Genomic DNA, 26,856 nt, shown 5'->3' with positions numbered 1-26,856 from the left:
CCTTAGTCAAATCTTCGAGTAGCGTTATCTTGTTGTGACGAGCTTTGTATTTATCCCTAGGTAGGTTCTCCTTCACCTTGTTCAGCACGTTCATCGAGTTGGGGACGTAATCGCTTTTGAACACGATGTCGCTGTCGTCGACGGACAAGCGGTCGAAGTTCATCTCAAAACTAGCCTATACTCGCGACTTCGTCCGCGTGGATTTACGTTTTTAAAAATCCCGCGGGAACTCTTTGATTTTCCGGGATAAAAAGTAGCCTATGTGTTAATCCAGGGTATAATCTATCTCCATTCCAAATTTCAGCCAAATCCGTCCAGTAGTTTTTGCGTGAAGGAGTAACAAACATCCAAACTTTCACATTTATAATATTATACTAGCCGATGCCCGCGGCTTCGCCCGCGTGGATTTAGGTTTTTAAAAATCCCGTGGGACCTTTTGATTTTCCAGGACAAAAAATAGCCTATCCGTGATAGCCCGTCCCCGAGATGCAAGATATCTCAGTACCAAATTTCGTAAAATCATTCAAACGCACGATTCTTTAAAAATCCCGTGGCATCACCACGATTTGAGATTGTAATTCCTTACAGCATCAGGGATGAGGAGTTGAGTCCTCGAGTCCAACGATAGTCTTCACTTTGTAGGTACCTACCTCCAATATAATATTAGTCATTTAATATTCTTTTATAAAAAAAGAAAAAATAGAAAGAAGAAAAAGAATATCAATTTATAACCGTAAGTAATAATGTTGAATATTTAGGGCACACGAAGTATCAGAACGCAATCGTAAGGAGTATGAGACGGAGCTAAAGCAGCAAATGGTCGACAACATCAAGGCGCAGGAGCAGATGGAATCTCTCCGAGAATTCGAACTGGAATACGTAAGTCAAGTGCTAAATCTTAGCAAATAGTAAGTACGGTCTATTTACTTAGAGATTCATCAGCTAATAGAATACCTACTTACAGTACGCGGTCGAAAGTAATGTACATCGACCTTTAGAAGGAGATAGCAGATTTGTAGAGCACTGTCTCGATCGTTGTGTTCAGTAAAGCCAGTTGTTTTTCAGGATTTTCAGCTAGCAATACAAGCCACTCTCGCGCCGTACACCGGACTATCCTGATTGGTGGATAGCACTGATATATTCGCATCACACGTCATAAGTGATGCATTAACTGTCCGTTGCAAGTCACCGTGCGTCACGGTCGTACAGACATACAGAGTTCTTCCCACGCCGTGCGTAAAATATACAACTACAAAAACATTCGAATCCCACGTTTTACACCACCGGTGGACAATTGTGCTGTGCCGTGCCCATCCCTTTGTGTGCTGGTGATTTTTGGACGTTCCAAATCAAGCGGTAAGTGGTAGTTTTGTAAGTTGTAGATTTTGGGAAACTCTGAGCAACTGAACACCCTTTTTCCTAATTTTTGATAATTATTAAAGGTCCTTCGATAGCTCTCCAACACGTTGAGACCGACAAAACGTCATAAATAGGTATGAGCGACAGAGACAACGCTCTAAAAAGCCGCAATGTCTTTCTGAAGGTCGATTCCTGCCGGCTACTGTACCTATTATATCTAGCACGGGAGTCCATGCTTCGGCAGCACAGTGCATAGAAGTTCAATATCTCCCCTAAGAGCGAGAAGGCTTTTATGGCAAGCAGGTTGCAAATATGCAGGTGATATGTTATGTTCTATTTAACGATTCTAGAGTAAGAATGAGAAAGAGCACATCCTGGCTGATATGCAACGAGCGAAGCAAGAAGCGGACCAACGACGCCGAGAGCAAGAGGCGAGAGACAAGATGGACGACCGCCTCATCGAGGTTCTGCAGCGGTCGCGGGCAAGGATCGAACGCAGAAGACGGGACACTGAGAAACAGGTAATAAAGCTTACTTAATAGCAAAGAAATACCAATATTTAAAAGAATTCTTCTTTCTTCATAGTCGTATTCTTCATTGCTGAAGGTCATGACTCCTTTCCATTAATCACATGACGCATAGGAGCATACAATTCACAAGTTAGAACGAGATTTCGTTTCTTAGGTTTTGCAGTTATTATTAACGTGCTATTTCGGCTTTTTGCTTCGGGCACGGAGGAGACCTAAAGTCTGTCACCCATTCACATCCAGTTACCAACTGGGTCAACGTTGCTTAACAATAGCAATCGATTGACATGTGTTGTCAGAAGAAGGCCACACGTTCCGCATTTAAAAGATTAGACGTGGATATGAAACACCTAACCTGCATAAATAGATCAATATTAAGTACAATCAGATCAATAAAGTGTTGTGTAATTTTCCAGATACAAAAAGAGAAGCAAGAAGTTCTTGAAAAGATAAGTCAAAGGCTAGAATCTGGGGACGCGGAGCGTGATGCCAAGGAACAACAGATACTGGAGAAGGCTCTTAAGGAGAAGGAAGCTGTGTAAATTATCTTTTCTATCCACAAGACGTGTTATTGCCATTTTAAAGTTTATTATGGCTAATAACTTCGTAATCAGCCCCGCGATTGTGTATGAAAAACGTATTCATGGTTATCGTTATCGTCAAAAAATTCTGCCCTTTTATTGGTTGATTCGCTGTTTACATTTTTTCACAGCCAATCAAAGAGAAATATTTGTTGACGATTACGATAACGATGAATACGTTTTTCTTACACAATTGGGGGGCCGAACTCCAAAAAGCCTATGATATGACACCTTTTTCCAATGTTTTTTTGGAGTTGATTTCTTCAATTTATTAGAAGGTTGGCGGCTTTTGGCAACTTTGTAAATCCATGGCCTCTATGTTCTCCTAGATTCTATTGAAGTATAGGCTAATTTATGAATTCTATTGGTGCCCTGGTTCAGGACGGAAGCTCGTCGCCAGGCGGAGCTTCGCAAAAAGGAAAAGTCCAAGCAGGAGCGCATTGAGACACGGAAGCAGTTTCTGCAGCAGGAGAAACAACGACTGCATGAACTTAATGTCATGCACCAGTGGGAGATAATGAACAGGTAAGGTGAGATAACTGCTCAAAAAGCAGTAGTTAGGAATAGTTCAAATAGGAGCAGTACAAGGCCTGTGTACGACTGTAGAATAAATTGGAGCAGATTGAGCAGCAAGCAGTTTCTGAAGGGATGAATAAGGCTTGCTTGATATGAATATCATGAACCAGTGTAAAGTTATGAAACAGGCGAGGACGACAGAGCAAAAAGCAGTCGGTAGTTCAAATAAGAACACTTTAGGACAAGTTTGCTACACTTTTCGACAACATTTGATAGATTTCCAGTAACACTATAGAACAATTAATATGTCCGAAGATAAAATAGGTCAATGAAAGTTTTGATGTAAAATTGTCGAAACAGGTTCAAAAACGACGAGCTATATGAAGAGTTCGAAAAAAGAATGCGAGAAGAGAAAAAGCGCAAGATACTTGAGTACAGAGAGGACATCATCAAACAGTGGGTAAGGAAATTAGAAAAGTTTTATTTAGGTAAAGCATTTTATTATGTGTTGATGAGTGTTTTGCAGGGTGGTATTATCAGGCCACTTTTACTTGTTTTATAATATTTTACTTAAAACTCTAACAACTGAGTGTCAGACAATGCTATAGCTTTCCGAGAGTCTAGAATACCTAAAATTGAGATTTTGCATCCTTGTATGAATGAACGTGGGTGAGCATTATGCGAATTTTTTGGAATGTGTAAATTTTAAGACCTTTGCTTCGATTCGCTGCTCATATTCATCGAATCTAAGGGGGTCAAATAGGGGATGATGAAAATCCCACCGGGCACACGGCTAGCGTTTGAAGAAAACCTGCATTTCAAGGTCAAATTTCAATCTTCAGCTTATGGAATGAGTAATAGTGTAGGTACAATTTTTTTTTTTAAATGTTTTTTTCGTACCCAAAGGGTACTAACGCGACCCTATTACTAAGCCTCCGCTGTCTGTCTTTCCGTCCGTCCGTGTCTGTCAGCAGGCTGCATCTCATTAACCGTAATTGTTAGAGAGTTAAAATTTTCACAGAATGCGTATTTCTATAGCAGCTATAACAACAAATAATAAAAATTTGAAAATAATAATAATTTTGAAACGTAAGTAAAATATTTTAAAGCGCCATCTATTGACAAGTAGCTGTTGCTAATCGAAGAAGAGAAAGGTTCGAGTTACAAAAGTTTCAACTCTCGCCGCTAGATGTCTTTAATTACAAGCTTACGACGTAGTTTTGTATCTCGTCGTTAGATGACGCTATATTTTTTAGGGTTCTTTCAAAAGTTCTTGCACGATGGTACGGAACCCTTCGTGTGCGAGACCGCGACTCACACTTGACAGATTTTTTTTCCCCCAATTAAACTATTACAAGTACTTTTGAATCGTCAAATGCATCTATCACTGGTTCAAAATTTTCCATACAAAATATTAATGCCAGCGCGAGCGTGAGGAGCGCGAGGCTGCGGAGCGCGCGGAGACGCGCCGATTCTACGGCGAGCTGGCGGAGAAGAAGCTGCGCGACGCCGACAACAAGCTGCTGACGCACGGCGCCATGCTGCTGCAGGAGGCCCGCCAGAAAGGCCGACCCGACTATGCACTGCGGCAGACGCTTGATGTGAGTTCATAGAATTGTTTTGTAGGCATGAGCCTGTCAAATTTTTTGGTCCTTCGAGTCGGGTTTCAATTTTTATTCGTTAATATTCTTCTTTTTCCTCGTATTTTTTAAGCTTTGGAAACGGTTTTCATTCTTTAATATTGTATCTTTGCGTCTACATTTTGTCCTTGGAACAGGATTTTCCCACAGCTATTCTTTTTTGATGCTCCGAAGTGATTTTGTCTTTTTTCCGTCTCTTTTTCGATCCTTCGACGGGCTTTTAATGCTCCGAGGGGATGTTATTCGTTAAGATTTTCTTCCCCCCCCCCCGTCTCTTTTTTGGTCGTTCGAGCCGGATTATATTCGTGAATGTTGTATTTTTCCTGTCTCCTTTTTCGGTCCTTTGAGTCGGATTTTATTTGTTCCGTTCTATTTCAGCGTTACTGCAAGTTATACCGCCTGTACCCCATGCCGGACCTGCCGTCATCAGTGCAGGAACACTTCAAGCGATACGTGCCGCGAGATCTGACGCAGCCTGACCCTGACTATGTGTACCCCGCGCCACCAGAAATATCAGTCGACAAACAAATGGAGGACGAGAAACGAGACGGGCTGCAGGAGCCTGTGGTGAGTTCATAGTCAATCTAGAATTCGCATGGAAACTCATTGATGATAAAAATATGCTACGTACATTATCTGTGCCAAATTTCATAAAGATCGGTTCAGTTGAGCCGTAAAAGGGTAACGGACAGAAGGACACATTTCTTTCACATTTATAATTAATGAAGAAAACCCGAAAAAATTTACAATTTGAAAACTCCTTAAGGGTGCCTGTCCACTGAAGCGAAGCGGAGCGGAGATGTGTATAGTTGACCAATCAGAGCTTTGTCAGATGACGGAATAAAATTATCACGTTATTTACCGACAATCTGATTGGTCTGCTCAACACTCCGCTCCGCTGCGCTTCAGTAGACAGTCACCCTAAAACTAGACAAAAATTGTGATTCCTAAGTTTATGTATAAGATAACCTGTGTTACGAGTCTCAAAAGCAAATATAAGGATTTAAAATGTACTTATAGTTACTTACCAACTTTTCCCCTTTAAAATCTGAAAAAATATTAGTGCGTATGGGTATAAGATGGTGGCCTAGAAGCAGCTGTTCTGTTTGGCAGCTATTACTAATACGAACGGAAAAGTAACGTTCGCATTACTACCATTCGAAAAAAATGTGGGTATAGTACCTACGCGACAAGTTGAGATGGCAAACGGGGTATGAGGCAGGGGGACGCCCCGCACACCCGCACTCACCCACACGGAGTAAGCGCGTGGGCTGTGCGGGGTGTTGCCTCCCTGATTGCCATCACAACCTGTCGCGGACTTTTAAGTCGCGCCAAAAAAAGTTTTGCTTCAATATTCGATGTGCTTCAGCCGGGCCCCTCCAAGCCCCCCGCGGCTGCCAACAAGGAGCCCGGGGACTACAAGAGGGCGGGGCCTGCCAACGGCTTGCAGAGACGGAATGCTAAGGTAGGTAGGTACTTATAATACCAAAATTGAAACCTACGAAGGAACCTAAAGCTTAATTCGCTATAATCCGCCGAAACAGATAAATCTGTATGGTACAATGCACCGCTCGCCCTCCTACTACTAAAGGGGGAAAAGCGAGCAATACACACCACCTACACAAGTCTTCTAGAACAGACTCAACGTATACTTACAACGTAACTTGTATCTGCATAAAAGAAATAAAAAAACTTTTGTTTAAAATAAATCTTTCTATTTTCCAGCACGATATCGTCCTGCCGCCCCTCGTGGTGCGTCCGTGCGAGGCTGCGCAGTGCGCCTGCGAGCTGAAGAGCAAATAAAACAACAACTGTACAAAATACTCGTTTATTCTCAGCTCCACTTTACAATGTTTCCAATCTGTTGTACAACTTGTATGGCACCAGAGTATGTGGACCCAACCTAGCTGTAGACTCAGCGGCGACATTAAAATACTGACATGTTTTACCAAAGAGCTAGTGGTAAATTTTAGGGAGGTGCTTGAAAGAAGTTTTGCCATGCCTATACCATATTTTTCAATTATGAGTAGAATTTTGAAAAATTCCGATATTTTTTCTTAAATTTTAAACTTCTCACCAGCCCTTCAGTTAAAAAAAAATACGAAAACGCTTTTAAAAATTCAAACTCATCTTAAATTCTAATTAACATGTTTCTAACATTTGGTTTATAGAGACAACGTCTAAACTTTAGCTTTTAAAGCGTTATATTATTATAATATAAAAAAAACATTATAATATTCTGTTTAAAAAATTATACCTCTTTTAAAAATAAATACATCTCAATTCATTCATCTCGAAAAAGTTAATAGATGTGGAGTATCGAATAGAGTATACATACAATACATGTAACAGCTAAATATATGTGCATGTCAGTAACAATTTGAGTGTAACCTTGTAACTCTACAGCTAGTGTGGGCGCACTATAAGATTTTTGTGACTAGAGTTAAATTAATGTGATGTTTTGTTTACAATTTTTGTCGCGTTACAAAATCGTTGGGAGTGTGTTACTTACAATAAAACTTAACAATAAATTTTGAACTAAGTCTATCTTATTCGAATCTTTGGTCACATTGAGTGTAGATAGTCAGAGCGGTGGATATAATAACTATAAGCATGAGGATACACTAGCGACACAGTCGGATTGCTTGAAAACAAAAATCTTGAAAGTGCTATATGAAATCATATAGACATGTTAAAAAGCACTCCTAGCAATAAACTTTGAATAAAATCAAACACTTTTTTTGATTGGCTGGATCAATCTTTCACAATCGATTGACTTGAATAATGCATTAACAGTAAACCGTAATACGTAAAACGTATGTTGTGTTCGTTTGAGTATGTAACAAGTAGTAACTAACGTAAGTTCGTCCAAACGATTTTAATAATTACAATTGCCATCACAAATTCGTACCTTAGATTTCTAGGGGCTGTTTTGATGGATTTGCCTGTCATAGTGTCCCCCCCACCACAAATGTGCGACAATTTTTGTCGCTAGTGTATCCTCGCGCTAAAATGTCAAAGAAGTTCTAAAGTCAGATGATACTACGTCGCGAGTTGACCAATATGGAATTAATCTCGACACAGTATTCTGTAATACTTTCGTTACCTTTGGCTTTACAAAGTATTGTCTACAGTTGTCAAACTATAACGATTGCTATTATTAACGAAAAAGTAAAAATAACTCTAAATCGAATGATTCTAGGGGCTGATTTTTCTCAATCGCCAGATAAACTAACTGACAAATACATTCGTATTGACGGATTTCCAATATAATAAATGTCATCATGATCAACCCATCGCCGACACGGCTACCGAGCACGGATCTCCTCTTAAAAATGAGAAGGGTTTGGCCATAGTCCACCACGTTGGTCAAGTGCAATTTGGCAGACAACCGTCAAAACGTTATTTTAATCCTCAGTTTATTTGGCGATTGAAAAATTGGATGTAAGTAATTATTAAATTGTCCATTATACAAGTAGTGCTATCCTTTTCACAATCTCCTGTGGAGAAGTATAGCACTACTTTAGGGGCATCTTTCTCGAAGTGATTTGTGTACGACAGAGTTAGCACCAAAAATCAATTCAAATTTAGACTTGAATAATTTTGGAAATTAAAGTTTAAAAAAATCTGAATATCGTTAAAAATAACAATCGTTGTACAAAAAAACATACAAAACTAACAGTCCTGCTTAAAATTAATACAAATAATAATCGGAGCCATGTTAGCGAAATAATAAAGTAAAACATAACCTTAATCCATTATATTATGTATAAAAAAATGACCATCTCTCTTGCGCATACAATAATTTATCTTCTATCCTTATCTTCTAAATCGAATGGCCCCGGAGGTCGGAACGTTCGAGAATGTTCGGTCGCTACTTTCGCGTCGTCCTAAAACTAACAACTGAAGAGGCAGTGGTAAATTTTGCGAAGGTGCTTGATAAACGCAGATAAAACGTAGTAGATAATACTTTACCGTCTATACCATCTAGACTACCAGCTGGCCACATAGGCTTCATCAATTTTAAGATTAGAGATCACCAATTCCAAACCAATGTTTTATGTCATACAAGGCAATTAATGCGATTTGAAGTAGGTTAAACTTAAACTTACCATGTAGCAGAACCTGCTTTCCGAACCCGTGAAAACCGACTCTTGAGCTATCATGAGTGGCACATGCTGTCCTCTATTTAATTTAACATTGGAATTTTTTAAGGCTGCATCATCACTTGCCAGCAAGTCTGATTGTAGTCCTTAAGTGCTTGTCAATAAATTAAAAATACATTAATTATTATTTCCACATACAGATAATGTGCTCATAACGACACTAACAGCGTTTATCAAGCACCTCCACAAAATTTTACCCCAGCTCTCCAACTATAACTAACTTACTCTAGCTTGTACTGTCGTGCCTAACAAATATATATAAATTTACAAACAAACATACGAACCTAAGTTAAAGGATATGGCAAGGTTTTGTGCTTACAAGAACTTCCCTATTCGAGTACAGAAATAACTATAGTACAAATGTTACTATTTTTCTTTGAATAAACTAACATCTTATATTAGTCTAAGTTATACTAATTTAGAGGAATATTAGTAGAAAATATATCTGGCATCGATTAAGAAATTCAAAATGATGTTATCAATACAGCCTAAAATATAATATGGTACCAGATCTAATTTATGTAAAACTATCATTTGAAAATTAATCTAATAAAAAGTATAAAACAGATCTTAACATTGTAAAAAGTTCATAATAAAAAAAAAATCAGGGTTTTAGGGTTTTATAATGTAACTTTGTATCTTTGAATATTTGTTTTTGTACGTATCCAATTTGTTTGAATAAATAAATCAGTAAAATATAAAATCCATATCAATAAGAAAATCGGTTAAATTTAATTTCTTAACAGATCTTTTCCGATAATAATAATAATAATATAATGCTCATACAATACAAACGTCAAAACGCGCGCTTAGTTTGCGAGATTCTATGAAATACTGGAATGTGACGTCACATCATAATAACGTACTTTTTAGTTTAAACGATAATTTAAAATGGTTGAAACTAACAAAGGACTTTAAGAAGGGTTTTACGTATTTTGAAAGATCCTCTATTTAATAAATAGTGAAGACAAATTCGTACGCTTGTGTGCAACATAATATACGCACAGATTACATATTATTTTACAGAGAAAGCGCGAGATTTAAGCATCTTTCGACACCTTCGAGCGTGCTTCAAATAATCTCAGCCCGCTAACAGGATAGAACATCTCTTAATCGACGCTAGATATGTTAAATTCTTTACCGCAATGGTATTTACATGGTATTTAGTAGAAGACATGTAATGTTATTAAGGCAATATCGGACGCTAGGTTCCAGTCATCTCTCATAGCCCACTCGGTAGACAAGCAATAGGCGGAGGTTACTTGCACCCTTTCACCCTAAACTAAAATAATAAATAAATTAAGTAACACAATGCGACACCTATTGCGTCGAACGAAAAATAAAACAATTTAAAGATCAGTGCATCTCTTTTTTCCCAGTGAACTAAGAAAAGTACAATGTTTTTTAATCAATTAAGTGACGTCTAGGATTTTCCTTGAACATTAGACATAATTAATATAAATAGGAAACACTAAAACGAACCCTTATATCTAATTCCAAGAGTAACAATAACATTGTTCTAAAAGAAAGAGATAAATGGAAATTAATACGTAACAAATAAGAGAGCATGACCTATAACGTTGTGCAGCAGGCAAGTTATTAAAATTGTGTACTTTTTAAAAAGAGATGTATTAATACAAACTAACTATGTAACAAAAAGAGACAGCATGATTTAACTTGAGTAGACAGTTAGGCGCTTAGTTTTTGACTAGAGAATGTGTGTGTCAGAGCCCGCCGTCGCCTCGCAGGCGCTCGCCCACGCCAGACGAAGCGGAGGGCTCGAAGCTGAAGCGCCTCACAGATGACCTCGCCATCAGCGCCTCAGGGATTCACAGCTCCATTTTTGAAAAGCCCGTGGAAGAAGTCGCGGAGGATAAAATTGAGAGGAACAGAAGGAAAAGTTTGGTAAAAACAATTTGGCGGCACCACCTTAATGCGAAGCTTAAAGCATCCAACATCGGCTTCTGGAGCGAGCTTGGATGGCCGGAGTAGAGACTTCGGCGGGCAGAGACAATGCACGCACAACAGACGCAAAACATTTAAGTGCGGAGACCAGCCCAGAATGAAGAAAGAAATAAATAAGTACGATAATTTGCGTGAAGGCTTGCTACTAAAATTATATTTGGACATTCTGTCCTTGTCTTACATCACTGAAAAGAAAGAGGTGCACTAAACTTAAATTCATTTTTTGTCCGTTCGCCCAAATCGGCGCCATTAACATTCTGAATTTGGCACTAATCTACCTTAAATCTAAACGTGAGGAAATGCGTTGGGAAGTCGAACGCCCGCGAAATCACTGGGCTCAAATTATTATCCAGGTTTCTCAAACAAACAACTTTATACCAATTATAGTCCAGTTACAATCTAAAAAACAATTTTTTGAAGAATGTCTTAGACTAAATCTATATTGTGATCGAAACGAAGTGAAGATGTATTTGTAACTGCAGGCTGATTCGCTAACTCAGTGTCTAACACTAAATGATAGCCACTGAGCTCATTTGACATTGGTTGGTTCTACATTGCTACTTCACTGAGTGATAGTAAAATAATTTTTCGTAGAAAACCTTTAACGAATCACTACACATTATAAATGCGAAAGTGTTTGTTTGTTGGTTTGTCCTTCAATCACGTCGCAACGGAGCAACGGATTGACGTAATTTTTTGCATGGGTATAGTCAAAGATCTGGAGATTGACTTAGGCAACATTTTATGCCGGAAAACCATAGAGTTCCCACGGGATTGTTAAAAACCTAAATCCTCGCGGGCGTCAGCTAGTTATAAATAAATGTCAAATGAACTTGGTGGCTATCATTTAGTGTGACACAGAACGAATCAGTGAGCAGATCTTAAATCAATAAATATTTGTCATTCCTAAGTTTGTCGTGAATAGAGTTTAAAAATGTGCAGCACTTTAACATGAAGCATCAATAAAGCACCATACATTTTGATGTAATTTGAGGTATTCTAGGTGCATTTCTGATCCGATAAATTCAAAGTTTTATTCTTTACCTGTGTAGCTCAAACCATGTTTTGGAAGGCGTACGCTTGCCGTGGCTTAAAGCTGTATATAGGTAAGGTTAGAAATAGAGTGGTCTGACCATTACGGGCATGTAAGGCTGTAAGTTCAGTTTCAGCGGGACGCAGCTTAGTTAGTTAGCCGTCATGGATGGGCCCGCATTAGTCAGTTGTCTCACCACAGGAATTTCCGCAAGGGGAACGACGCTAGTCCGGGGTTGGAGACTTTTCAGGGGTTGTTCCGGGTTAAGAGGGACGAGTTTTGTCAGGGGTTGTCCCGGTTGCTATCCCGCGGCGTGGTGGCGTGCAGTCTGCGGGACACGGCATCTAGTCGCTGCAAGTAGACGGCCGCAGTGTCGCTGCGCGGGGAGCTGAAAACATGACAAACTGACTGACTGACATACCAAAATATCATCAGCTTAGCCTTCATAGAGCGTCGTCTCTATCACCCATATCTATTATTTATCTGTACGACGTTTTGTCGATATCAACGATAGAGACAAAGCTTTACAAAACCAAAGTTGCCGATTATCTCTTTCTTGCTTTGAGTTTGAAACAAACATGAAATTTTATGTATCGTCCGTACAAAAGGACTCCCATGTGCCATTTTGTTTATTTATGCTCTATGGGTCAGCGGTGATGTCAAAAGTATGATTCACCTTTAAAATAAGGACTAAAATCAGGACTTTTGACATGAAATTTAACACAAAAAGTTAAAAAACGCGTGAGGAGTTAAACTTCTCGTCTACTCGTTTGCTCGCTATCTTAATTAAAAAAATCTAATAAAATTACCATATCGGTGACGCAACCTTGAAGTTTTTACCTATCCCAAAATCACTCGGAAGGAAGTTTTCACTTCAATAAATTGGTAACTAACCTGAAAACCTGGTCCTCGCGCGGCGAATTGGCGCTGAACGTTGATCGCCGAATGGAGTCCCCTTCACGAAAAAAAATTTACAATATAATGGTCCATTATCCTATTGCCCGGCTTTGCTTACTTGCTCAGAAACAAAACATGTGGGATAGAGCAGTGTAAGTGTGTACCTTTAACGTACGCGTATCCGCTAGCTTGCGCCAACAGTCAATTAAAAGATATCATCTGCTAAAGGTTTCCACACATTTTATTTTCTCAGAAAGTAAGTAAGATCTGGATAATACAGGGTGTAATCACAACGCTAGCAAAAACGAAGACGGGTGATGATTACTGCTATGATACCACAAAAAAAAAGCAAAATTAAAATTAAAAAATATCCTATATTGTGTTAAAGTTCACGATATATTGCAAATTGAACATCTGACTGACACTAGAGGTCAACGAATGTTGCGTAAGTAGGCCACTCGGAGTCAATGTCACGTCGTAGGCGGGGCTTTACGAAACCATTTTTTTGGCCATAGCCAAACCCTCATTCTGAGAGGAGACCCGTGCACAGTGATAAGCCAGCGATGATGATGATGACAAATACCTGTAGGCAACCCTGAGGGAGACGAGGGCAGCTTGAGGTTGAGCAGTCGCCTCGCGACGGACGCGCGGGACGCGAGGCCCAGGTCGCGCGGTGCGGGAGTCGACGAGAATGGTGTCCTGTGTAATAATGCGAACATTATAGTAGCTGACTCTAAATATATAAAAGGAAAAGGTGACTGACTGACTGACTGACTGACTGACTGATCTATCAACGCACAGCTCAAACTACTGGACGGATCAGGCTGAAATTTGGCATGCAGATAGCTATTATGACGTAGGCATCCGCTAAGAAAGGATTTTTGAAAATTCAACCCCTAAGGGGGGGAAATAGGGGTTTGAAATTTATGTAGTCCACGCGGACGAAGTCGCGAGCATAAGCTAGTTTATATATAAAAGGAAAAGCTGACTGACTGACTGATCTATCAACGCACAGCTCAAACTACTGGACGGATCGGGCTGAAATTTGGCATGCAGATAGCTATTATGGCGTAGACATCCACTAAGAATTTTTAAAAATTCAACCCTATGGGGTTGAAAATCTGTCGAAACGATAACAACAACCCAGCTGGGTCCCCGAGCACAACACCAACTTGGAGGAGGATTTATCATATTTTTTTTTTTGAAAGAATATTAGCCATGTTAAATGACTAGTATTCCCCTTTCCTCTCCAACTAAGCGTCAAGCTTGTGTTAGGAGTAGGTACGACAATAGTGCAACGGGCGGGGTTTGAACCGTCGACCTTTCGTTTTACAGTCCACTCCTTTACCTGTTGAGTTATTGAAGCTCAAAGTTTAGTATGGATACTCACATCGGCTGCGGCGCTTGTCCGGCGGGGCTCTGTCGGAAGAGGGCGTTGGCGGCCAGCGCGCGCGTGGTCTCGCGCCGCCGCACCAGGAACGACATGCGCGCCGACGCCACCAGCGCCCACGCCACACATCTGAGCACCAACCAATAAGTATTCATTATGAATGAGGTCGATGAACTTTGTCAGCCCTAGCACAGACTACGGTCTATTTGGGCTGCAAACTGCAAACACCAGTCGCGGCTTTTTGTCTAGTGCTTTGGTCTGGAAGTGTGGTGTGAATTATTCGCTTTTTTTTGTCTAAATAAAAATAAATAAATAAATAAATAAAAATAGGGTTAGTACAACTCGTGCCAAAGAAACGAGTCGAAACCAATCGGCGCTACTCATTCCGTCTCACTCACACATATTACACAGGTACACTAAGTGAGATCGAATAATTAACACTGCTTTTTTCTATTTGTTCCTATAAGTTTTCTTTATAGTAGATTTTTTTTTTTTTTTTTTTTATTAAGAATATTAGCCATGTTAAATGACTAATATTCCCCTTTCCTCTCCAATTAAGCGTCAGGCTTGTGCTAGGAGTAGGTACGACAATAGTGCAACGAGCGGGGTTTGAACCGACGACCTTTCGGTTTTCAGTCCACTCCTATACCGGTTGAGCTATTGAGGCTCTAAATGCGTAAGAGGCGCAGTATACGCGGCCCACACGACCTTTGTTACCGCTAACTGATAATAAAATCATGCTACGCTTATCAATTTCCTTAATAGCTCAACGGGTATAGTAGTGGACTGAAAACCGAAAGGTCGACGGTTCAAACCCCGCCCGTTGCACTATTGTCGCACCTACTCCTAGCACAAGCCTGACGCTTAGTTGGAGAGGAAAGCGGAATTTTAGTCATTTAACATGGCTAATATTCTTTAAGATAAAAAAATATCGTCACTTAGATACGCTTATTTAAATCTCACCTATTAAGTGACGATGCAGTTTCTTTCTCTTTTTTTGCCATCACCGAATCACTACTGAGCACAAATCTCTTCTCACAAGATTTCACGAACCTTCACAAAGAATATTATAGAGTACTGTCAGGCATGTTTCCTTACGATGTTTACCTTCATCGTTTAAACTTTAAACACATAACAGCAGTTGTAGCCTCGTGGTTAAGACGTCGGTCTCGTGTTCGGGAACTAGGGTGTTCGATCCCGGGCACGCACTAAATGACTGATGTACGTACTTGAACTTCTTCAAGCCGCGTAGAGGCGGGTGGGCGCTCCTCGCTTCGCTCGCCCCCTGCAGCTTGCGCTCCAGCTCCGCGTAGCCGGCTATGACTCGCTGCAGGTAACGCTTCTGCCACACCAGCGCCTTGCGGCAGCTCTCCAGCCGCGCCCAGCGCCCGTGCAGGTAGCGGATCTGATGGGAGACAAGAGACATTCAAATTATAGCTCAGACGGGGACTTTCGTGTGTTTGTTTGTTGGTGTATTGGTTTGTCCTTCAATCACCTCGCAAAGAAGCAACGGATCGAGGAGATTTTTGCATGAGTATAGTTTAAGACTTGGAGAATGACATCAGCCTAGAAAATCAAAGAACTCCAAGGGATTTTAAACCAAGGGATTTTAAAAAACTTAAATTCAAACGAACGAAATAACCTATCGAAAATTAATCAAGCTAAACTCAAGCTAAAACTACAGTGCGCTATCACAGGCTATCTTGCCGCGTGGCGAAAATCAGAACTAACGTTGCCGTCAAGTGTCCCCTTTGTTCTTGTTTGAATATTCTAAGCCTTTGTTCTCCAACAGCGCCCCCCTGTCAATGTCATTCAAGTGCCAAGAGAGCCTTGTCGCACTGTATACATTTTATATTTTTGTAGATCTTAGATCTTGAAAGATTTTAGTTTTTTTTTTCTGAAAAGCTACGGTGGTAGTTGCTAAACGCGCTCTGATTACAACAAACTCAGTTTTTAATTCACCCACATTCGTTCACCAATCTATTTTTAACATCCACATCCCACAAAATAAACCCATTTAATAAAAACTAAAAATAAATAAAACCCCATTTGATTTTCATTTACCTATTTTGTGAAAAAAGTAAAGAAGTTGAGAATAAAATAAGTAGGAATAGAACCTCTTTAGCCATATTCAAACTTAAATTTTATTCAAATAAAGAAAAAATGTCAGTCACATTTAAACATTTGTCAGTATGTAATGATTGTTCAACAGATTTTATTATTTAATTTTTTTTATTAAATTATTTCTTGTTTACCTATATAATGAATGTTTAAGAATCCCACGAAGATATCATGGAGCCGCTTAGAACCGACTCCCCTAAGTTGCCCAATATGGTGTAAGTTATTATGATAATACTAGCTTATGGTCCGCGTAGACAAAATTCAACTCTCCATTTTACTCCAAACGTACATAACTTCGAAAAGTCAGAGGTGCCTGCACATGATCAAACCCATGACCCTCCGAATAACGTCTAAGCCACTAGGATGTCACCGCTTTTTTATTTCACACTAATATTGTAAAGTTTGTTTGTATGTGTGTATGTTTGGTCCTCTTTCACGCAAAAACCATTGGACGAATTTGGCTGATATTTGAGATAGAGATAGATTATTTATACCCTGGAGCAGAAAGGCTACTTTTTATCCCGAAAAATCAATGAGTTCCCAAGGGATTTTTATAAAACCTATATCGACGCGAGCGAAGTTGCGGGCATCAGCTACCATTATACATGCTTAAACTAAAATGTATCGTTGTCAGTATGTGCGGAGACCACCCGTCGATCACCAAGACGGAGCTGAACGCGAAGGAGCCGAGAGCTGACGAGGACAAGGAGAAGGACATCGAAAAGGACGCGAAGACGCCCATGTCCTACGCGAGGATATCACCCACGGTGAGAATTTCATCATCATGATCAACTCATCGCCGGCTCACTGCAGAGCACGGGTCTCCTCTCAGAATCAGAAGGGTTTTGGCCAGTCTGCCACGCTGGCCAAGTGCGGTTTGGCAGACTTTACACACCTTTGAGAACTCTCAGGATGTAGGTTTCCTCACCGTCAAAGCAAGTGATATTTAATTACTTAAAACGCACATAACCCCCGACCTTCGGTTAGGAGGCGGATGTCCTATCCACTATGCTATCACAGCAGATAAGAATTTACCATTCGTTCATGTCCAGTTCAATTTCTGCCATATAGGTAGGTCTTCATAAAACATCTGTAAAGAAGCTTCGCTTCAATAACATCATCAACCGATAGACGTCCACTGCTGGACATAGGTCTCTTATAGGGATTTCCACACGCCACTGTCTTGCACTGCCTGAATCCAGCGGCTCCCTGCGACTCGTCTGATGTCGTCCGTTCACTTAGTGGGGGGTCTTCCAACGCTGCGTCTTCAATAACATGGTCGTTTGTAATACAGTCATCTCGCGACAAGCCCTTGGACTCCGAGCGTGCTCGTCTGCGCGCCGCGTCCGAGCATGCGCTGCGAGCACTCGCCAAGCAGCGCCGCTCGCTCGAAGCCGTGCACAGACCGGACGTGGCCGCCGTACAGGGCAACAGGGAGCTCGTACGAGGTACCACTTCATACGCGCTTCCATACAAACATATTACGCATATTATTCTATTATTTATTGTTCTACATCTAAAACTATGCCAATTATCGATTCATCTCTTCATTATTTACGCTTGAAAACCATAAATATGAAAAAGTGATTTAGTATTTTCCAAACTCGCAATGTATAGCGTGCAAAACTGGGCTCAACACCTACGACGAGGCATTGACTCAGAGTGGCCTACTTACGCAACGTTCGTTGACCTCTAGCGTCAATCAGATGTTTAATATGCAATATATCGTGAACTTTTACAAAATATAGGAAAAAAAAATTGGCGTTTTTTGTGGTATTATACCAGTAATCACCCTACCGGCAAAGCCGTGCCGCCAAGCGATTTAGCGTTCCGGTACGATGCCGTGTAGAAACCAAAGGGGTATGGGTTTAATAAAAACTGCCATACCCCTTCCAGGTTATCCCGCTATCATCTTAGACTGCATCATCACTTACCACCAGGTGAGATTGCAGTGCAGGGCTAACTTGTATCTGAATAAAAAAAAAAAAAAAAAAAAGTAATCATCAGTACTATCCTTCTTCCTGTCTTCGTTTCTGCTAGTGTTCTGGTTACACCCTGTATAATGTGTTGTTTTCCAGCGGCGCTGGGCAGTTTCCGCTGGCCGCCCTACCTGGTGTGCGTGTGGGTGCTGGTGCTGATGGTGACGCACGCACTGCACTGCGTGGTCGCGATGCTGGACAAGGCCCTGCCTGCTCTGCGGTACATTCTAAATATTTTTAATTCTACGACAACCGGCTTTCGTCGTAACGTCATTATCTCCCTACGAAAGGGAGCTAATTAATCAGTTTGTAATGAGACTTAACCGATTTAACGTGCTGATTCCTTATTACATTTTGCTTTACTTTACTGCCTTTTAAAGTCATAACATCATTGTACCTAAATCTTCTGTACTAGCCAGTTGTTAACGTTTATGCTATGTGTCCTTTAGTTATAAATCCTTTTGTATGTAAATACTTGTGTATGTGTAAATGTTGTTGGTTAGTCAAATAAAATGAAATAAAATAAATACTAATTTGCACTTCGTACTTTTAACCCCCAGAGCGGTGATAGCTTAGTGCTTAAGATGGCGACCGCCTATTCGGAAGGTTCGGGGTTCGATTCTGAGCACGTACCTTAACTTTTCGATTTTTGTGTATGTAAGCAAATTAATATCACTTGCTTTTATGGTGAAGGAAAACATCGTGATCCTGAGAGTTCTCCATAATGCACTCAAAGCTGGATGAATCTCTGCCAATCCGCACTTGGCCAGCTTGGCTATACCCAAGCTTATCCCATTCTGAGAGCAGACTGGTGCTCAGTAGTGAGCCAGCGGTGGGTTAGTGATGATCACTTTTAACCCTTAATCCTCTCAAAAGTCACAATGTTACAAGTAATAATCTCAAGAAACAGAGATTTTTCACCTTTTATAAATAACTAGCAACCCGCCCCGCGGCTTCGTTCGTTGGTTATTACAATTTTCGTAGGGATCTCTAATTTTTTCGAAATAAAATCTGGTCTGTCACTCGGGAATAATGTAACTTTTTACTGGTGAATCTGCTTTCTAACGCTAACATTTTTCTCTTAAACTTCTTTAAATTCTTAATGTTTTTTCAAGTTAATCATTATTATCAATTTACAGGAAAGCCTGCCAGTACTTCCGAACGTGGACCGAAGACAGCTGGAAACGGGAGGTGGTGACGAACCAACGCCTCTGTCCCATCGCACTAGCCTGCATCACTGCCCTACTGTACACCCTATACTGTGTCCTGGTGGCTGTCCACGGGCTGGCGCTGTGGGCCGTGGAGCCATTATGTGGGGAAATCGAAGACAAGCCCAGCGTAGAAGATATCCCTAGAGTCACCAACTATGAGGACATAGTGGGCAAGACCAGACAGTAGTATAAACGCTATTCGAAATTATCTGTGATTTTGTTTACAAAGTTGAACTTAAGGTATTCGGATTGTTTCGGCGGTGTAAACCTACAAAATTAAATAATGAAATAAATCACACAAGTTGTTTTATTAAAGTTCAAAATATAGCTATCAGTTTACAAAATCCTTTCTGTCTTTTCAGCTTCAAGCAATTTGCGGGACTTATAAGCGCAGTGCTCTTCACTCGCGTTCAAATAGCAGCTTGTGTTTGACGCCGTTTACGAGGCTCAGGTGCGAGTGAAGAGAGGGAATAATATACTAAATTACTAACAGCCGTACTCAGAGTCGCTTAATCGTTGCTTAAGTTTAGTTAAAACGAGACAGAGCTATATCTCTCACATAAATCTGCCTCGTTTTAACTCAATCTTAAGTAACGATTAGCGACTCTGAGTACGGCTGTTAGGTACACAATAATTAAAAAAGTCAGTGAGATAATTCTTGGATTTGGATAATTTGTTTATCTTGCACATCTGTGCCGGTGTCCACTCTCGGTGAATCGTACCCTTTGCGCAGGAGGACGTAACAATCCTGGACAAATTATTCTGGTTATCAGAGTTGAATCGGATATTGCTCAGGACTTCAAGAAGGGATGCAAGCATCGATATTAATACAGCATTAGATACTAATGAACGACCCGTTTGAAATCCAGACGTCACTGAGGTTGCATTGGTGCTAAATAAACATTTTAGGACGAATGAATCGGTGCCATTTTGCTTGTTCAATGGCCCTGTCCTTACGAAGTAATATATAAGTCAATGGATGCAAGGGAACCTAGTTTAGCCAGAAAATGTTTGGTAAACCTCATTTACAGGCATATGTATTATACTTACGGCTTGTTCCTTCTCGTCGTTGCTGAGCTGCTGCGTCTTCGCCTCCAGCTGCGCGCGCAACTGCTGCACTTGCTGCTGCAGCTGCTGCACTCTCTGTTTGTCTGACGCTGCGTCAGGGCTGTCGACGGTGAGGCAGCGACGCAGGGACGAGATCTCGCGAGCTAACTCGGTCTTTTCGTTTTCGATTACTGTCTGCAAGTAAATTATAAGCACCCATATAAATTCGTTGAGTATGCTGCATAGGCCCAGTCACCCAGAGGGTGGAGGAGGTGGCGAGCGCGGAATTCCGCCTGAAGGTGAGCCCTGGGGCTCCAAGGAATAATCGGAGAGATCGGGGGGGAAACGTCTTTCTAAGGACACTTATAATACTCGGACCACGGCTTAGGATAGCATTCAGACGAATGGGTTGGTAAGACTTGATTTGTCCGTACACACCTGAGACCGTGGTTATGTTTAATGGGTACGTTATCCCGAGATCCATCTCTGTCGAAAATGTCAGCATCGAAGTTGTTCAAGAATACAACTACCTAGGACAAGTAATACAACTTGGTAGGAACAACTTCGACAAGGAAGCTGACAGAAGAATACAGCTGGGCTGGGCAGCATTTGGTAAATTGCGTCAAGTCTTCAATTCGTCGATACCCCAAAGCCTAAAGACGAAAGTCTTTTATGAGTGTGTCCTACCTGTGATGACGTATGGCGCTGAGATGTGGACACTGACAGTTGGCCTTGTCCACAAGTTCAAAGTCGCTCAGCGGGCTATGGAGCGGGCTATGTTGGGTATCTCTCTGAGGGACAAAATCCGTAACGAGGAAATCCGTAGAAGAACCAGAGTGACCGACATAGCCCAACGAATTAGCCAGCTGAAGTGGCAGTGGGCAGGCCCCGTCTGCCGCAGAACCGATGGCCGATGGGGCAGACGTGTTCTGGAGTGGAGACCGCGTATCAGCAAGCGCAGTGTGGGACGACCTCCAACCCGCTGGACTGACGACCTTAAGAAGATAGCGGGAAGTGGGTGGATGAGGAAGGCGGAGGATCGTGTGTGGTGGCGTGCTCTTGGGAAGGCCTATGTCCAGCAGTGGACGCAAATAGGCTGATTGATTGATTGATTGACCTGAGACCGTGGTCTGAGTCCATGTCCGGGTAACGGTAGAAATCGAGGACATCGTTATAAGCACTCAAATTATTTTATTTCAAAGGGCGAGCAACCTAGCGACAACGCATGTTATGTCCGGTTTCTGGGGTACTTTTAACGACGGTTTATCTATTCAATAGCGTTATTGCTCCGATAACTCGAGACAATGCGTTTCTAAACAACGCAATGCAAGATAAACTCCGTTTAAACTTAACTGACCAATGTGCGCCGTTTATCGATTCCATAAAGTTATTTGACGTTTCATCTGTCAGTAGGTAGTTCATGGTTTGCGTATTTTTAGATTAAAAAGTATTTTAATAGAATGTTGTTCGTTACTTTGCAAAAACAGTGTTTATCCAATTATTTAGCATAGAAAAAAATACTATCATTGATAAAACTAGTCTTGACGGCGAAAAAAATAATAATTTGCATTTAAAACTCGTTCCCTGTAACAGAACCATCTAGTGACAGAATAATGAACTGGTTATCGGTTTCATAGTTATTATTGTATTCAGAAACGCATGGACAGGTAACCGATGTTTATCCTATACATAACTTTATTGAATCAATAGCTAATGAGAACATAACTGGCGAGTTCAGAAACGGGGCATTAGTCGATCAGCTATCCCGTCCCAGCTTCTCTCAATACAAATCCTACCAAAAACTTACGAATGTGTCAATGTTCCTCGCCTTGGCGGCAGCTGCGAGTTTCTTCTCCAGCTGCACGATGGTAGCGCTCTGTGTGTGCAGCAACTCCTTGCTGCGCGCTAGTTCCACGCCGGTTTCGTGTTTTAATCTGCAACAAATATATACCTTTACTATACTACGTGCGTCGTATATTTATTACAATTACAAAGGGTAGATGCCTAAATTCTCCTGCGGGTGTACTGCCGCACGCAGCGACGTTTAATGTCGCGGCGGCGCCTTTCACAAGATGCGGCAAGTGCCAAGACAGCGCGGCATTGAGGCGACGATGTCTAAGCGCGCAGACTTTATCTAGACGTATCCCCTCAGCTCAACGAATTCTTTTATCTGCGTGCAGTTTCGCCCGCGCGTATGTAAATGTTTGCACGTGAGAACGCTTGTTTGTAAGTGTGAACGTACCTCCTGAGCTCGGCGAGTTCTTCCTTCAGCTGCGTGCAGAGCTGCGTCCTGGTGTCCGCGTCCCTGTGCGCCGCGGTGCGCACGTGCTCCAGCTGGGCCCGCAGCTCGCTGCAGCGACGCTGCTCCATGTCCAGTTTACACTTTAGCAGAGATATCTCGCCTTTCAGTCTTTCACTGTTCTCCATCTAGAAAGAATTTTTTATTTATTTGTATATAGACTTAATGGAAAGTGAACATTTTACACCACACTTTCAGACCAAAGCACTAGATAAAAACTGAGACTGGTGTTTGCAATTTGCAGCCCAAATAGACCGAAGTCTGGGCTAGGGCTGACAAAGATCATCGGCCTTATACGATTAATAGATTTTAAGACTTAACGCGTTAGATCTCGCCAGATTGTGAGATTTTAGTCTTCAGGTACGGGTCCCTATAACCGAAATAATCGCGAAACGTTACCTCCTGTCGCAGCTGGTCCGTGGGTTCCGCAGGCGGCAGGGCGCGCTCCAGCTGGTGCAATCTACGCTGCAGAGCCTGCTCCCTCTCCTGCACCTCCAGCTCTGACTTCATCGCACTCTCCAACCGACGCTTCAGCATGTCGATCATACTCGAGTCTTGGTTCTGGAATTAGAATCAACTCAGAACATATTTATATAGAAGCAGGCGTTACTTTGCGGAAGTCCATGATATACAATGAACCAAAAGCTTAATTTGCTGTAATCCGCTGAAACAGTTCGAATCTGTATGGTGCAACATGCAGCATGCGAAATGCACCGCCCGCCCTCCCACTGCTAAACATGCAGGAAGAAGCAGCCACCAGGCAAGCAATACGCACCTCCACCACGCAGCATCACACAAATCCCAAAACACACTCGACGCACGTTTCGCCCGACACCGGTGCATCCTCAGGAGATGTAGACCTTACAATGCACAATTGCAATTGCATTTTGCATGCTGCATGATGCACCATACAGATTCGAACTGTTTCAGCGGATTATAGCAAATTAAGCTTTTGGTTCATTGTATATTAGAACATTTTGGCTGAGATCTATAGAGCGTACGTACATAAAAACATAAATAAATTATAAAAAAAAGTGACTCATAATATGAATACTAGAAATAAAAATAAACTTGTAATGCCCGCCTCTAGGCTCAGTAAAGTTAGCAATTCATTTGCTCGTAATTCCATACGTTTCTATAATAAGCTTCCAGAAGACATATTGGAAATGTCTCTCAACAAGTTCAAAGTGTTCATAAAACGTAAACTAATTGAAAAATCCTATTACAATGTAAAGGATTATTTAAATGATAAGCAAGCTTGGGAATGAGTTGCTTAACGACTTTGTGATAGTTCTAATAAGTTTCAATAATTTTGTAAAGTGGTGATAATAAAAAGAATACCCGGCTGAGTTTGTTGTGGGCTCTTCTCAGACCTGGGCGCGTTTGGAACCCTCGTAGCTTTAGTTTTAAGTTTGCGTTATAATTATCACCACTATATCTTACAAATCGAACACCATACCAGACCATCAATAAGCGTAATTTATTACCTATTTTGAATAAATCATTTGACTTTGACTTTGACATTGACTTTGTACTTTGACATTGCTCAGACTTAAGAAACTGTTAAAAAGCAACAGATTTATGCCAGCTATATAACACTGTTACGTTTTAACAGTGTCTTAAGGCTGAACAAACTCAAGTAAACTTTCACAAGTACTGTCGAATCGTCGGAAGCATAGTTATTGCTGTATTCAGAAACGCATGGACAGTTAACCGACGTTTATCGTATACATAACTTTATTGAATCAATAGCTAATGAGAACATAACTGGCGTGTTCCGAAACCGGGTATAAGAGATTTACGAAAAGAAAAATAAGGAAGTCGAACTCACGTGTAGCGTGTCGGCCGTGTCCTTGTGCGAGTCGAGCAGGAGCGCGAGTCGCGCCGAGTTGTCGCGCTCCGCCTCCAGGCGTAGTCGAGCAGACTGGCACTCCTGAGACAACTTGTCGCGGACCCTGACAAAGAAAAACATTCCGATAAGACGACATCTATATACAGGGTAAAAAAGCAGGGGGTTAGCTGATAGCCTAGTGGTTAGGACGTTCGCCTTCTAATCGGAGATCGGGGGTTCGATTCCGGGCACGCAACTCTAACTTTTCTGAGTTATGTGCGTTTTAAGTAATCAAATATCACTTGCTTTAACGGTGAAGGAAAACATCGTGAGGAAACCTGCATGCCTGAAAGTTCTCCATAATGTTCTCAAAGGTGTGTGGTAGACTATGGCCAAACCCTTCCCACTCCGAGAGGAGACCCGTGCTCTGCAGTGAGGCGATGGGTTGATCATGATATACAGGATGGAACCAGAACGCTAGCAAAAATTATTTCTTTACGTTAGCTTAACTTAATGTTATTGTTATACTAAAGTGCCAAAACTGTGATACCTGTTCAACTCAGTGATGAGAGCATCTTTGTCCTGGAGCCTGCACTCCAGGTTGTTGACTTGCAGTTCCAGCTTCTCGTTGTCACTCCTCAGCCGATGCAGGCGCTCCGATGAGGACGAGTGGATGGAACTCGTGGACCGACTGTAACATATTTTAATGTAGATAACGGGTACATAATAATAATAATAAATAAATGAAAAAGCTTTATTTTTATCCCTTACTAATTAATAGTTTAAACTAGATATTCTTATTTTTATTCTTCCCAACTTACTTAATATTTACACTAAACAATTTAAATAATCTAATCTCTACAATAAAAGTTTTATATTGCACTTTTTTTTTTTTACTTAAGTTCTATGTAAGGGCCGCCAGTAGCGGTAAAAGCCTCCTCCATTTTACTCCATGTACACCTATCTCTGGCCAGCGTACTCCAAATCTTCCCCGCAACTTACGCGAGGTCGTCTTCCCATCTTTTTAATGGTCTTCCGGGTCTTCGCTTCCAATTCAAAGGATACCAATTTGTTACAGTTTTGGTCCATCTATCATCTTTGTATCTTTGAATATGCCCCGCCCATCTCCATTTAAGTCGTAGGATTTGCTTTATTGCGTCTCTCGCTTTAGTCTCACGTCTTATATCGGAGCTTCTTACGCGGTAACGGGTACATACCACGATTAATTCAATGTTTTTTTTTTGTCGATATTTCAACCCAATTTACACGGGTTGTGGTCACGACGGGATTGCGATGCTGCGAGATATGCAAGTTCGAGCTGTCATGGGCAGATGCGAACTACCCTCTTTCTTGTTATTTTTGCTGGAACTTCTGTCTCCGGCTAAATACACTCACAACGGTACTTTTAACTTTCGATATCGGACGATGCTGTCATGGTCTGCATAATTCTACCACTGGATTTCACATACTTACTAGTATAAAACCATCCTCACGATTGAAATTCTGGTGTTTCCGAATTTCAACCGTTACGTTATCTACATTAAAATATGTCGTTAAACCACGAAATAAGCTTAAAATTGACTGTAACATATTGCTAAGTTTAATGGGGTTTTAGAACACTATACGCAATAAATCTGTATTTACTCTTAGGGCCTGTTTCACACCCGCCAGAACCTTTATCTAACCAATAAAGACATTATAACAGTTAAGTTCCGTACCACGTGTAAGTATGCATGTGGAAGGAAAAAAGAGGAGGACGACCAAAGAAAAGGTGGATGGATTGCGTGAAAGAGGATATGCGTGTAAAAGGGGTGGATAATACGTTGACGGATGACAGAAGCGAGTGGTAGAAGTTAAACTACTTACTTTGAACTATTCAAAGCTAGCCTCGGAATGTCTTCTCTTTCGTCACTACTTGCTGATAATATCTGCAACAAAACGTTAAATGTTACGCAAATTTTGAAATCTCAATCGAAATCTAAGATAATAAATTCACTCCAAAAACCGTAAATTTGTGGTTACATCTGTCCGTTGAGGTCTACTGTCATGTCAAAAGTACGGGATTAAAATCGTACTTTTGACATGAAAATTGACACCAAAGTTAAAATGGCGCGTGAGGAGTTAAATTTTACGCGTTATACAACAAACCAAGGTAGAAACCTGTTCCATGATGTCCTCGTCCAAGGTATGCGAGTAGTTGAGCTGGTCGCGCAACGCACGCTCCAGCTCAGCGGTGGGCGAGCGAACTGCTAAGGCCCGCCTTTCGTCCGAAGTCTCCACAAACCTGTTCCATG

General features: G+C 41.2%; 3 protein-coding genes and 1 long non-coding RNA gene across 6 annotated transcripts in view; 3 read left to right on the top strand and 1 right to left on the bottom strand.

Moving 5' to 3' along the window:
* Positions 1-7,161, top strand: part of LOC117990993 (trichohyalin-like) — a 13,567-nt gene extending 6,406 nt beyond the window's left edge. Inside the window, exons 4-12 of one of the 3 annotated variants that reach the window (XM_069505080.1) lie at positions 759-879; positions 1,710-1,880; positions 2,303-2,424; positions 2,849-2,992; positions 3,344-3,443; positions 4,408-4,584; positions 5,002-5,190; positions 5,993-6,092; positions 6,349-7,161. In XM_069505080.1, coding sequence (XP_069361181.1) covers positions 759-879; positions 1,710-1,880; positions 2,303-2,424; positions 2,849-2,992; positions 3,344-3,443; positions 4,408-4,584; positions 5,002-5,190; positions 5,993-6,092; positions 6,349-6,530 — 1,306 coding nt within the window. In that variant the 3' untranslated portion in view covers positions 6,531-7,161. The remainder of the gene's footprint in view (positions 1-758; positions 880-1,709; positions 1,881-2,302; positions 2,425-2,848; positions 2,993-3,343; positions 3,444-4,407; positions 4,585-5,001; positions 5,191-5,992; positions 6,093-6,348) is intronic. The other 2 variants (XM_069505078.1, XM_069505079.1) reach the window with 2 other exon arrangements.
* The window catches only part of LOC138403671 (uncharacterized), a 331,305-nt gene that overhangs the window by 177,144 nt on the left and 127,305 nt on the right, over positions 1-26,856 (top strand). The window lies entirely within an intron of this gene.
* On the bottom strand, positions 6,438-26,856 carry LOC117991514 (early endosome antigen 1-like). The gene is made up of 13 exons (XM_069505077.1): positions 26,723-26,856; positions 26,429-26,490; positions 25,113-25,253; positions 24,563-24,686; positions 23,131-23,292; positions 22,675-22,859; positions 22,240-22,366; positions 20,436-20,627; positions 15,304-15,479; positions 14,075-14,203; positions 13,268-13,383; positions 12,682-12,742; positions 6,438-12,175 (listed from the first exon to the last, which is right to left on the bottom strand). The coding sequence occupies exons 1-13, from the start codon at positions 26,729-26,731 to the stop codon at positions 12,070-12,072; spliced, it is 1,590 nt and encodes a 529-aa protein (XP_069361178.1). The 5' UTR covers positions 26,732-26,856; the 3' UTR covers positions 6,438-12,069.
* LOC117991000 (uncharacterized) lies at positions 16,224-19,572 on the top strand. Its single transcript, XM_034978522.2, has 5 exons — positions 16,224-16,410; positions 16,830-16,962; positions 17,490-17,643; positions 18,274-18,394; positions 19,314-19,572. Exons 1-5 carry the CDS (start codon positions 16,367-16,369, stop codon positions 19,570-19,572), a joined length of 711 nt encoding a protein of 236 aa, XP_034834413.1. The 5' UTR covers positions 16,224-16,366.

The sequence above is a fragment of the Maniola hyperantus genome, chromosome 19 (genome assembly GCF_902806685.2).
Source record: "Maniola hyperantus chromosome 19, iAphHyp1.2, whole genome shotgun sequence".
Taxonomy (NCBI): Eukaryota; Metazoa; Arthropoda; class Insecta; order Lepidoptera; family Nymphalidae; genus Maniola; species Maniola hyperantus.
The sequence above is the reverse complement of the archived record's forward strand: the minus strand, read 5'-3'. Positions and strand labels throughout refer to the sequence as shown.